This window comes from Carassius auratus, chromosome 28 (genome assembly GCF_003368295.1).
Source record: "Carassius auratus strain Wakin chromosome 28, ASM336829v1, whole genome shotgun sequence".
Classification (NCBI taxonomy): Eukaryota; Metazoa; Chordata; class Actinopteri; order Cypriniformes; family Cyprinidae; genus Carassius; species Carassius auratus.
This window is the reverse complement of record NC_039270.1, coordinates 6,437,789-6,451,402: the sequence shown is the minus strand read 5'-3', so window position 1 is coordinate 6,451,402 and position 13,614 is coordinate 6,437,789. Positions and strand designations below refer to the sequence as shown.

At 36.4% G+C, this 13,614-nt stretch overlaps 1 protein-coding gene across 1 annotated transcript; it reads left to right on the top strand.

Moving 5' to 3' along the window:
* The first annotated feature begins 866 nt into the window (after nt 1-866).
* On the top strand, nt 867-11,749 carry LOC113046593 (alpha-N-acetylgalactosaminide alpha-2,6-sialyltransferase 2). Its single transcript, XM_026207434.1, has 9 exons — nt 867-1,115; nt 3,006-3,057; nt 3,152-3,323; nt 3,415-3,577; nt 9,296-9,434; nt 9,521-9,624; nt 10,371-10,454; nt 10,538-10,634; nt 10,758-11,749. Exons 1-9 carry the CDS (start codon nt 937-939, stop codon nt 10,989-10,991), a joined length of 1,224 nt encoding a protein of 407 aa, XP_026063219.1. The 5' UTR covers nt 867-936; the 3' UTR covers nt 10,992-11,749.
* The last annotated feature ends 1,865 nt before the right edge of the window (nt 11,750-13,614 follow it).

The following is a 13,614-nucleotide window of genomic DNA, read 5'->3' as shown; positions in this document are numbered from 1 at the left end:
TTCTCTGTTGATGTTTCAGGGCATTCCAAATGAGTGATTGTCAGAAAAGTGCTCTTCAACAGATATCAGCGGTGAACATTATAGGGACCCTGTAAGTTTGATTATACTTTTTGACCACTGTAAAGGCCTTTAACACCAAAAGTGCAATTAATAAGCCCCACAGACTGAAGCATCGCACCTCTCTCCTGATTTGTCAGTGGATAAACAGGAAAACAAAGTAACCTGCGTTACTTCTTAAAAACAAACAAACAAACAAACCAAAAGACAAAAACAAAAAACAATTAGATATTTTGTTGAAAATCTAAAAAGTAACAGTTTACTTTACTAGTTTTTTGAAACTCATACATAATGTGTTACACCAACACTGGTCAGAATTCTTTGCTATTACTACTTAAATACTAATTAATACTACTTCTAATAACTACTTTATAATTATGACTATATGGTTTTATAGATACCTTTTTACAGTAACTGTTGTTAATACCAGTTAATTGTACTGCTCAATATGCAATTGAATTTAATTTCTCATTTTATAGGCACCGCACCCTCTTGGTTCACCACCTCAAATGTTAAATTCAGTAATCTGGTGATGATTTGTGCTACCTCTCTGATTTTGCTTCCAGCATGATGTTAATGTGGTGTGAGACTTTTCATTAGAATTCTCACATATAGTTCCTTTAACCTCCTCTTTTCATTCAGTTCCAATTGCAGATTCCTATCACTCATTAAATTACACTGTCATGTCAATTTATTTAAAGATGAACTCAGATGTGAAGTTCCCTGTTCATTGGCCACAGATCTCTTCCTCCATGTGTGTTGTAAAACTGGTTGTGCAACTGTTCAAATTTCTGGTGGGTTGATAAACGAAACCTGCAGTGACTCTCCACTTAAAAGCGTTCAGTGATTTCAGTCACAGGTCTGTGTTTGGTTATTATTATGAAGTCAACTGATTATTCGAAGACATGTACTGTCTTACCACGCGTTTACTCTGCACAGCACAGTCGGAACACAAAACTGTGGCTTTGTAGATCTATTTTGGCAGCATGCGTTTGCTTTATCTACTGGAATGTGTTGGGTTTGATGTCTTCAGAAGACTGGAGCACAACATTTTACAGGTAGGTTCAGACAGACTTCCATCCAACATCAGCGTTATTCTCATACACTAAATCTATAAGACGAAAACAAGTGATTTGAAAACATAAAAATATTCACGCAAAAGTTAACTTTTTTTTAAAGACTGTGACATCTTGATAAGACAAGATGATAGCTTGATAAAGAGTTATCACTGGGGTGATAGCCACTCATCTTTTACAGGTCAGATGTGGCACACGTCAGAACACCAGTACAAAAGATTTAAAAAATCCCAATATGTACAGTTTAGGGGTATATTTGCATTTTAGCTTTTGTACCTTGCGATACTAGTGACCTAGGTTTGTCTGATAACACTGATGACAGTAAGACTGAACACAATGGCAGACTAGTCATTACTTTGCTATGTTATAATTTTCTGCAGTTATTTGATCCATTGTATAGTTCACATGCCAAGTTAATGACTGCACTGTTTTAAGCAATTTTTTTGAACACCCTGACCAGTCTTTTACTGACAGATTTGGTTCTGTCTATCACTCACACAACAAAAACAAAAGACAAAAGAAATATTCATATCCTTGTGACTGTCAGTTCTTTGCGACACAGATGTGACTTGCCAAAATTTTTGTTTTTTTACCTCAAGGCTAAGGTGTTGACACATAGAAACACATCACATGCATACTTTAAATTGCATATCAGCTCATATACTTTTTTCCCATAGCCTCAAAACCTAGCCTCAAATTTGCATGATTTCCGCTGATGCATAGTGGTAAAGTTTTGAATGTATTTGTTATTTTGTTAGAACAGAAATAGAAATGTGACGTCATCACATCATATCCTGTTAAATGTAGTATATGTAGTGAATATAGTATGATATATAAGCATGAATAGGGTACTTTACACATGTTAGAATTAATGGGGTATTACATAATATGCTAAGGAAACAATATGTATGGGTTAATTGGTTATGGTGTGGTATAGTATGTAAGGGTTAATAGGGTATGACATGAATCATAAATATATGGTATGTAAGTGTTAATGGGGTATTGTACGGTATGTAAGGGTTAATAGGATATGATATGAATAATTAAGGTATGGTATGTAAGGGTTAATAGGATATGATCTGAATAATTAAGGTATGGTATGTAAGGGTTAATGGGTATTGTACGGTATGTAAGGGTTAATAGGATATGATCTGAATAGTTAAGGTATGGTATGTAAGGGTTAATAGGATATGATCTGAATAGTTAAGGTATGGTATGTAAGGGTTAATAGGATATGATCTGAATAGTTAAGGTATGGTATGTAAGGGTTAATAGGATATGATCTGAATAGTTAAGGTATGGTATGTAAGGGTTAATAGGATATGATCTGAATAGTTAAGGTATGGTATGTAAGGGTTAATGGGATATGATCTGAATAGTTAAGGTATGGTATGTAAGGGTTAATAGGATATGATCTGAATAGTTAAGGTATGGTATGTAAGGGTTAATGGGGTATTGTATGGTATGTAAGGGTTAATTGGGTATGATATGTTTCGTTAATGTATGGTACGTATGTAAGGGTTAATGGGGTATGGTATCATATGTAAGGCTTAATGGGTTATCATATAAAATCTAATTTTATAGAGGGTAATTGGGTATGAAGAATTAATGTACAGTATGATATGGATCTACCAAAGTGAATTACATTTTACTGTGCTATGGTATTATTATGTTTTCATACACTTTTATTTTGAGTGGCCTAAAGATGAAGAATAAAAAAAAGGTAAAACATTTACACTCATTTTAGTCTTTTAAGTTTTCAGCATGTCCTCTGTATTGCTTACTCTTGTTTCCTATATACTCCATCACACCCTCTTCTGCTCTTGCTGCAGTACTGACTTCACTTCTGTTTTGATCTTCTTTGCTCTGCAGGGCTGGATTAGAGGCTGAAGTAAACTGGTTTGAAAACAAAGCTGAAGAGGAGGTGAGCCGAATATGTGTACTAAATCATGGCCTAAAGCTGGCAAAGAGCAAAACAATAACTAAAGTCAGACAATCTATATCAACTCTTTCATTAGGCAGCGCCAGCCTGCTCCTTGAGACATACCATAAAGAAAGACGATCATCTGAAGAGAAAGTTTAGCTTCTTGGTGCCTGTTCTGCAGTGGCGTGATTCTTTTAGGAATTCACATTGGCAAAAGCTCCAGAATGAACCGTTGCCATATGGCTGGAAGGACCAGCCTTTCTATGGTAAATTTACTGTAAAAATCACCATTACAAGCATGGAAACAAAGCCATAAAACTTCTCAAAACATTTTTTCCCCCCCTTCTTTTAACACAGAAATAGGCAAGACACTTTCTCTGCTCTCACATCCTGCCAACAGTCGTCTGTTTGAGCGGAAAACGTCAGATACCTGTGTGCGTTGTGCTGTGGTGGGTAACGGAGGTATTCTGAATGGATCCAGGCAGGGGAAAACCATAGACAGTCACGATTATGTTTTCAGGTTTGTGCATTCTATTAGAAAAAATCATTATACCTAAATCAAAACATAACAGAATTTTAATTTTGGGGTTTAATTTTAATCCCTTTAAGCTGAAGTTATCAAACTCTCTATAACCCCAGTTTAAAGGTGTACTCAGAAATGTTTTCAGTAAAAACAAGATAAATAGTACTTTACGCCTCATGGGTTTAGACATGTTAGAATCACATGACCAATCGTCACTGCAATCCCCTGATCTTGGAATAAAAGTGCATTCAAGCCATGTTGGTAACAACCTTTTCATAATCATGTTGGTTTTCCAACTACTGGAATTAATAGATTCCAAAAAGCTTTTACAAATTGCTACAAATTAATTAGTACCTTGCTCAAGGGCACTTCAATTGAGGTTATTAAAGGAGAGCACTTTTTATTCACTTCCCCCAATTCCTGCTGGTACTGACTGGTACTGACATCACTGATCTATAATATAGAACTGGATTGCTCATCACATGAAAGTGAAGCTGGCGCGCCGCCAAATTCGTAATCCCTAGTGTGCGTAAATGTTCTTTTGAATTAATAGGAAATTGTGTGATTTTAATGAGAAAACATCACATAAATCTGAAGTATCTCTGTACATTATTACAATGCAAGTACCCTAGTCACGTAAACAGTTATTTTTTTAAATGTCGGGAATTTCCCCTACTTATTAAAAAGCTACATTCATTACAGTAGCGAACATCATGAAGATGATAAACATCAGAAGTACCTCAACATATAACAAATGACAAACTGCTCATTCTGAAATCTGAAGAAAGATTTATGCTTTGTTTTATCTGTATATCTGTATTTTTCATTGTTTATATAATTTAGTTATAGTGTTTTTATTCATACATTAGCTAACAATGATTTCGTTAATAGCATTCATATTAAAGCAGGTAATGATGATGATGATTTAAATGGTGGTTAAATTAATTATTAATTTAGTATACAACATCTACAAGGAAACGGTAATAAACATTTGAGCGATCTTGGAAAGTCTGAAATAAATGTTGCTCAATCAGGACATTAAAAATATACACATAATTTATTCAGAGAAATAACTGACTATATACAGTAAGGATTTAAAGACATAAAGCTTTATTTCCAACATAGTAGGTTAGGTTAAGCTTTTCATTTCATTATAGAGCAATATTAACAGAGGCTATTGTATTATTCATTGTAATATATTCAAATCAATTTCTGATACTAATATGTTCATGTTTGATAATTCCTGAATAATTACATCCATAAAGAAATAAGCTATATTTTGTGTTGGACTGTTAACGTTACCTGTGTCGTCAGGGCGCAGCAGACACACACACCTAAATGGTTTAAATATATCACTTATCCTGCCCATTAATTATCATATAGTCAAATTATAAGCTGTGTGTTTGCAAGAAAAAAATCTCAGGTTACTTATGTAACCATGGTTCCCTGAGTAGGAAACTACCGTTGTGACTAAAATATTAATAGAACACATCATCCAATTCTTCATCTGAAGCTTGCATCCGAAGCATAGCAGAAAGCTAGATAATGCAGTGTCTTGTTCCCTTCTCAGGGAACCATAGTTACATAAGTAACCTGAGAGGTACCCTTTTAAGGGAACTTCGAACTGCATCCTCTAAGGGTCGCTATGGGGAGCAGTATACCAACGCCACCATACTGAGGGGAGCACAGGTCAGAATCATGGCGAGCACTAAGTTCCAACTCTACCATTTCCATGGGAGTTGCCCCTGGGATGTTAGACGGCTGTCTGTGACATTATCCCTAATGGCCAAGGGCCTAGGCCACATCCCCAAACTTACCTGTTAGGGCCAGACTTCTGGTGGAGCTCAAAGCTTGGAATCAAGAATAGATTCCTTTAAAGGGATATGACCTAGAGCATAGCATCACATTAAGTCTTGGCCTGCCACAAAAGGGCAACCACTTGCTCTTGCATAAGCTTTCTGAAGGAGCTGTCTCAACAGATGCCTAGTAGCAACACCCTGTTTAAATAGGTATCCTGAGGATACATAGGTGGAGTGGCACCCAAGATGAACAGGGCTTTTACCAGCTCAAGAAAGGACATGAAGCAACCACGCAAAGCTCTTACTATATAAGTTTTTAGAAAGACCTCGGAGTATTAGTGTGTAAACTTACCACAGTATGGTTTTTATAAAATGTGCAAAGACTTCATGTGCAGAGTTACCATAACATGGGTTTTAGGATACCGTTCTAAAGGGCTCTCGTGGCACTCTGAAAGAGCAGCTCACAGATGGAATGGTACATCTAGGGCCCTATGATTTCCACGATGCAGAAAACGCAGACGGAATTGCGTAATCCAGTCATGAAAATGGAATTTACAGTTTAACGGAATTTCACGTAATATGTCCAGTTTTGAATGAATTAATCAAAAGAACGTTACTTCAGTATCTGCCGTCTCACTAAATACTTAAGCATTTGCCAGAAATGTATTAGTATTGTTCAACAGAATGTACATAGCCTACTACTACTACTACTAAAATTAAACAAACATTATTTTTTTAAGGAATAATCACAACATTTCTTTCATGTTTTATTTTTTATTAGTAAATCCCCTTTGTTTACCAAAAAATAAAGTCGGTTAATTTTTTATTAATTAAAAGATAAGTTAAATGAATGTTTTATGCCTTCATTTGATAACTAAAAAAAAAAAAAAAAAAATGCAAATACGCAACAAAATTTCTGAGGGGGGAAAAGTTTCAAAAGGCTATTTTAAGAAAAACATGAATACATTTAGTTGTTTTTATGCATTTAAATAATTAGACATGCTATAACACAGAATTAGCTTACTGCAAGCTACCCAAGAACTCAGCACATCAGAGAGGCTGTGGGAGGGCCTAGTTCAACTGATGCTGCTGGTTCCAGATGCACTGAAAAAATGGAGTACTCAACTCTCACGTGAGAGAAGAACTCAGAATTCAGAAAGCAGTAGCGTGCCCATAGGCAAACCTTTTGGTAAAGGGGATTGCTGCTAAACTACCATGAAAACAGCCCACGGAGTGAGGAATTCAACTCCTCAGAAGGGGAGAGAACTCGAGCGCCCGAAAGGAAGCACCATGCTCATAATAACTGTCAATGGTGAGGGGAGCGATGCTTCAAAGTGATAGACACACTGGTAGAGTGGAGCCCAAGGTACCGGGTCTAACCAACTCAGAGAAAGGGAACAAAGCTAATATGCCTAACCCTTACTGTACAGGATTTCAGAAAGTGCAAAGAGTCTTGCGTGCACACTCACCCCTTATGTGGATTTTAGAAAGTGCGCAAAGTGGTTGACGTAATCTCCCAGAGTCTATTTATACTATAGTTGCATGGTTAGTGACGTCATGGGCAGTCGTCCAGCCAATGTTTTTGTAACGTTAAGACCTTTGTACTCATCGGGAAGAAGGAGGCGGGAACCGGCACACAATCAAACCATTTTAATAATTCAAAAATAAATACAAAACAGCGCACCAGCCCCTCGTGGAGGACTGGTGCGCGCAAATAATAACCAAAACATAAAATAATGTCCCAGGCCTGGTCCTCTCTAGTCCTTCACTATAGTCGCTCCAGTTTTATATCCTTCCATCTCCTACGTGGGACTCGATACTGGCGGTGGGGCGCAGGTGTAGCTCATCTCCAATCACTACACGTGGCCTCACTCCTCGTTCCCACGCCTCTCGGCCCTGCCCCACTCGCCACAGTTTTGTTGGTGTTTTTCCATGTATGTTTCAGACATGGGACACGATGAGGAGTTCCCCATAACGACCCCTAGAGGACGCAGTTTGAAATTCTGTCACTTCTGGCTAAAATATCAGTCCATAATCCATAATAACACTTTCAATGAAGGAACTGTTCTGATGAAAAAAACTAATTCAACTATACAGGTCCTTCTAAAAAAATTAGCATATTGTGATAAAGGTTAATTTTTTTCCATAATGTAATGATAAAAATTAAACTTTCATATATTTTAGATTCATTGTACACCAACTGAAATATTTCAGGTCTTTTATTGTTTTAATACTGATGATTTTGGCATACATCTCATGAAAACCCAAAATTCCTATCTCAAAAAATTTGCATATTTCATCCGACCAATAAAAGAAAAGTGTTTTTAATACAAAAAAAGCAAACCTTCAAATTATTATGTTCAGTTATGCACTCAATACTTGTTCGGGAATCCTTTTGCAGAAATGACTGCTTCAATGCGGCGTGGCATGGAGGCAATCAGCCTGTGGCACTGCTGAGGTGTTATGGAGGCCCAGGATGCTTCGATAGTGGCCTTAAGATCAGCCAGAGTGTTGGGTCTTGCGTCTCTCAACTTTCTTTTCACAATATCCTACAGATTCTCTATGGGGTTCATGTCAGGAGAGTTGGCAGGCCAATTGAGCACAGTAATACCATGGTCAGTAAACCATTTACCAGTGGTTTTGGCACTGTGAGCAGGTGCCAGGTCGTGCTGAAAATCTTCATCTCCATAAAGCTTTTCAGCAGATGGAAGCATGAGGTGCTCCAAAATCTCCTTATAGCTAGCTGCATTGACCCTGCCCTTGATAAAACACAGTGGACCAACACAAGAGGCTGACATGGCACCCCAGACCATCACTGACTGTGGGTACTTGACACTGGACTTCAGGCATTTTGGCATTTCCTTCTCCCCAGTCTTCCTCCAGACTCTGGCACCTTGATTTCGGAATGACATGCAAAATTTGCTTTCATCCGAAAAAAGTACTTTGGAGCACTGAGCAACAGTCCAGTGCTGCTTCTCTGTAGCCCATTTCCTGCACACGCCTGTGCAGGGTGGCTCTGGATGTTTCTACTCCAGACTCAGTCCACTGCTTCCGCAGGTTCCCCAAGGTCTGGAATCGGTCCTTCTCCACAATCTTCCTCAGGGTCCGGTCACCTCTTCTCATTGTGCAGCGTTTTTTGCCACACTTTTTCCTTCCCACAGACTTCCCACTGAGGTGCCTTGATACAGCACTCTGGGAACAGCCTATTCGTTCAGAAATTTCTTTCTGTGTCTTACCCTCTCGCTTGAGGGTGTCAATGATGGCCTTCTGGACAGTAGTCAGGTCGGCAGTCTTACCCATGATTGCGGTTTTGAGTAATGAACCAGGCTGGGAGTTTTTAAAAGCCTCAAGAATCTTTTGCAGGTGTTTAGAGTTAATTTTAATTGATTCAGATGATTAGGTTAATAGCTCGTTTAGAGAACCTTTTCATGATATGCTAATTTTTTGAGATAGGAATTTTGGGTTTTCATGAGATGTATGCCAAAATCATCAGTATTAAAACAATAAAAGACCGGAAATATTGCAGTTGGTGTGCAATGAATCTAAAATATATGAAAGTTTGATTTTTATCATTACATTATGGAAAATAATGAACTTTTATCACAATATGCTAATTTTTTAAGAAGGACCTGTATGGTAGGCCTGAGGTTGAGTTTTCAGCTATTTTCCATTTTTCTGTGAACTATTCCTTTAAATTAATTTAAAGATAATTTTCTTACATAAAAATCCCAGTTAATATTGGCTGTTTTTTTTTTTAGCTAGAATGCACTGTAAATAATTGTTAGATTAATGGTTTTTCTATTGCATAATCAAACATACACTAAACCAATCACTAGAACAAAACCCCCTGAGCCCTAGTCAATTTCTGACCCAAGAGCATAATCATGATTCTAATAATAATGATCATTATTTATAGGGTAAATGGGGCAATAATCCAAGGGTTTGAGGATGATGTTGGGACAAAGACATCTTTCTACGGCTTCACCACCAACTCTCTCAAGAACTCCTTAATTGGTTATTACCAAGACGGCTTCCACAAAGTGCCACGTGATCCGGTAATTGACCCTCTCATTCACAATTTAGGATTTATTATTAATTATTTGCATGCCGATGAACTACAGTGAAGTCTTTGACGTCACAGGACATCGGGTATATTTTTATCCCTGCCGAGACTCGAGACTACGTGATGCTGGCAGCTGCCATCCAGGGTGTCTCTGTAACCTCGGGACCTGATAAAGGGGACAGGTAGGTCTAACAATAAGATTCCTACACGTTGCAATTTATGTCACATAATAGGTTACAAGAAATTATTATTATTATTATTGTAATCATTTCCTCCTTTACAGTTCATAAATTAGAGTTGAAATGGCCAGGTCTCCTAAAAAACTATTAAAATTTACTAAAACTGATTACTGATTATTAGCCTACATAATATAATGAACTAGCCATATGTACTAATACAAAATGTGGATATAACACATATAAAGCCTACTAATAATAAACACTTGCAGAACATCCAGTAATATAGGTAATTAATTGTTGTTTAAAATAAATGAGGAACAGTTATACTTATAATACAAGCTCAGCTCCAAAGTGATTAAAAATATGGAAATAACATGATCACTATGCTGAATTCATTGTCGATGTTGAAATTAAAGGCAATAAATGGACACATGTACCCGAATTCACTCTTTATAATTGGGAGCCATACACTTCAATTAAAATATTAATGATTTATGTATCTGGAAAATGTTATGATCATTTGTTTATATAGTAATAATATTGAACAAATGAAATGTGTAATGAATTTCTTTACATTTGATTCCATTTGTTTTATTTGCTTCCTTAAATTTAAACATTTAATTAAATTGCATTACATTGGAATTCTAAAAGGCATTCTACCAGTTTGTGTTTTATTTTGTTTTTATTTCAACATTAGCTTGTCCTTTGCATACTAACTAACTGCTGAGTTTATTTGATTATTAAAACAGGCCCTCAGAACTTTTTGGATATAATCCTGAAATACATCAGTTTAAGATGATCCATCCATCCTTCATTCAATATGTGACTCAAAGGTGGGAAATTTTTTCTACATATTATTTTGTCACTTTTCCCTCCATCTCCCTTAATGTAATGCCATGGTGTTATTAATTAACAGGTTCCTAAAATCTCCACTGCTGAAGCAGTTTAGAGATATTTACATGCCCAGCACGGGTGCACTGATGCTTTTGGTAGCTTTGCACAACTGTGACCAGGTCAACAAACCTCCAATGTTTTTTTATTAATAAAACAGCATTTGAAATTCTTATTTATTGTTAGGATTTCTATTTGTCCAGCTGTTGTTAAAAGGATGTTGTGCTTGCTGTCTTTTTCCTCAGGTCTCTGCATATGGCTTTATCACAGAAAATTACAAAGACTTCTCAGACCATTACTATGACAAGGTGACGAAGCCTCTGATCTTTTATGCCAACCATGACATGAAGATGGAGGGAAGTCTGTGGAAGCAGCTACACTCTAAAAAAGTATTGTGGCTATATCAGAGACAAACAAATGACATGAACACTTCAGTGAATCCTGGGACATCTGAGAGAAAAAAAAGAAAGAATGCATAGTGAAATTGCCAAAGCAGTATTTGTTCTGGTGTGCCCTGATTCTGTTGCATAGGCGACAAAATTGAGAATCGCATTTTTAATAAGCTAAATTAATTGTTTAACTCAAAGTGTTACTTGGAGAATTTCCAATCTGGTTTCCCGTCACATTACAGCACAGAGAACATGCTTCTGTTTAACTAAATAATGAGAAAGGTAAATATAAGTGCTGATTTTACTGATATTTAGTGCTGTACTCTCAATCACAATACACACTTAGACAAACTTGAAAACTGGGTTTGGCTCTTTTGGCCAAATCTAGAAAGCAAGAAATTCTGTGTGAACACAGGTGCCTTTAAATGAACTGCAATGACATGGCGGTCCCCAGGGTTCAATCTTAGGTCCTCTCCTATTCAGTCTGTATATATGTCCACTAAGCTAAATAATGTGGAACAACAAAATAGCATGCTATAGCAGTTCAAACTAGCTCATTAACAGCAGATCAGATATTAATAGATTTGATATGATATCATTAAAACCTAAATGCACTTAAAGAGCTAGAGCTGCGACAACTAGATATTGTCACAATTATGTTCTGTTTTGGTATTGTTTTTGTATTCACATTTTCTTGAGTTCCTTTGTTAATCTCTTTATTTATGTATTAAATTTAAATTATGAAATAGCTGTACACCTGTTCTGTTTCTCCCTGATTGTTTATCTTCTGTTTATCTCCTGCCTGGTTTTTTATGCAGATTCATTATTAAAAGACACTCTTTTGTTTATTTTTCTCCTGAATTTTTTAAGCAACATGACAGATATACAGTATCCAGAGGTCTATTTTATGAATTATGTCATATTGCACATAATTTATTTCCCGTGACCAGCACCATCACATACAAAAATAATGTGTATTGTTATGCCAAATATGTAATATGCACTTTCTCTGGTATAGTTTAGCATTCTTGTAGCTCACACAGAAATTGGTGCTTGCAACAGCAATATCATGGCTGTACTTATTATGGAATGCATGAATTGATAAAGTGTAGATTACTTTGGATAAAAGCATCTGCCAAATAATTAAAAGCAAATGATTAAAAATGAATTTAGAATACAGGGTGATTTCACACTTTCTACCTCAACTATGGAAGTAAACCTGGCATTTCAGTCAAAACTTCATCCCTTGGAGTCGATCAACGGATGAACCATTTTAATTAGGAGGTGAGGTGGAGTCAAGGGAATCAGTTCCAGGTATGGGGTTTATGGGAGATAATTTTGATTTGATTTGATTTAATGGTTTATTTAAAATGGGACAGTGCAATTTCATAAAACACATGAACAAACGTGGTTTAAAAAGCCATAAACTATTTTTCATCTGTAGTCCCCTGGCCAAGATGTAAAAAAAAGCATTAAAATACGAACAAGAAAATACATTTACAAGTCTATGGCAAATTAACTACAATATAACTACAATATAAATGACACTTTAAAATAACCCATATTTTTACAGTCTGTATTGATAACAGTCAATACAGAGGGTGAGGGAGCCCTGCGGTGGTGAGGAAGAGGATCTACAGAGGCTAGATTCATGACACTAGCCCTGAAAGTCTCTATGCTCAAAAATACTATAAAACAGTAATATTGTGCAATTATAATTTAAACAGACGGATTTCTTTTTTCTTTTTATAAAATAATTTATTTGAATTAGAATTTTCATCGTCATTAGTCTTTAGTGTCAGTTTTGAAAACTGTTGTGTTGCATCAAAGTTTTGTGGAAACCATGATACACAACCCTTGTTTGGTGTAAATTTATAAAATAAAAGAATGAATGTGACACAAAATAGACGCAAAAAACAACAACAACAAAAAAAAAAAAAACAGTTGCATCACGAAACTATTTCCAAATATGTCACAGTGATGGACTTGTTGGCACTTCATTTTGTTTTCAAAATATCCTTTGGTTTGTGCAATAGATCTTACTCTATAAAATACTTTCAAAAGAAAGTAAACTGTTTTTTGCTTCAAGGTACTAGTTCCCCCCTATGTTTAAGCTTCTGATTGCTGTGATAGTGACATTAACTGCTTTATTTAAACATGCCCCAGGTGTGCAACATCTGTTTGTGGGATATCCGGAAGGTGATAGCAGTCTCTGATCCTTTGATCACCACGTGCCCTTATCTTTGTGGGAGCAGGTGAAGGGATGCAGAACCACAAGCCTTATTCTCCAGTTTCACCTGGATCTCCACAGCACACCTTTTCATTCAGGCACTTGTCAGAGCCATATTCACTATACTGTTCCAGATGACTTCATTTGAGAGGAGACAGGAAGCACTTTGATCTTTGGCTGAAGAAAGAGACTGTGTTTTTGTGCACATGCAAGTTTAAGCATATAAATGAGGCCATGGATTGTTGAACTTCAGTTTCACGTTAGCATATGCTCAGTAAATTGAACAAAACAAACTTTGATTTCCATTAGTTTTTAATTACTGCACAACACACAACAACTGAATGCATGTTTTTGGGGATGAGCAATTGAGCCATAAATGATATAGCAAATGAGATCATTTCTTTCTCGTACACAGCAGTAAGATAAAATGAGGAGCAAATGGAGACCTTTGCTCATGTCTTCTGCTTCTCTGATTTTTTCCCT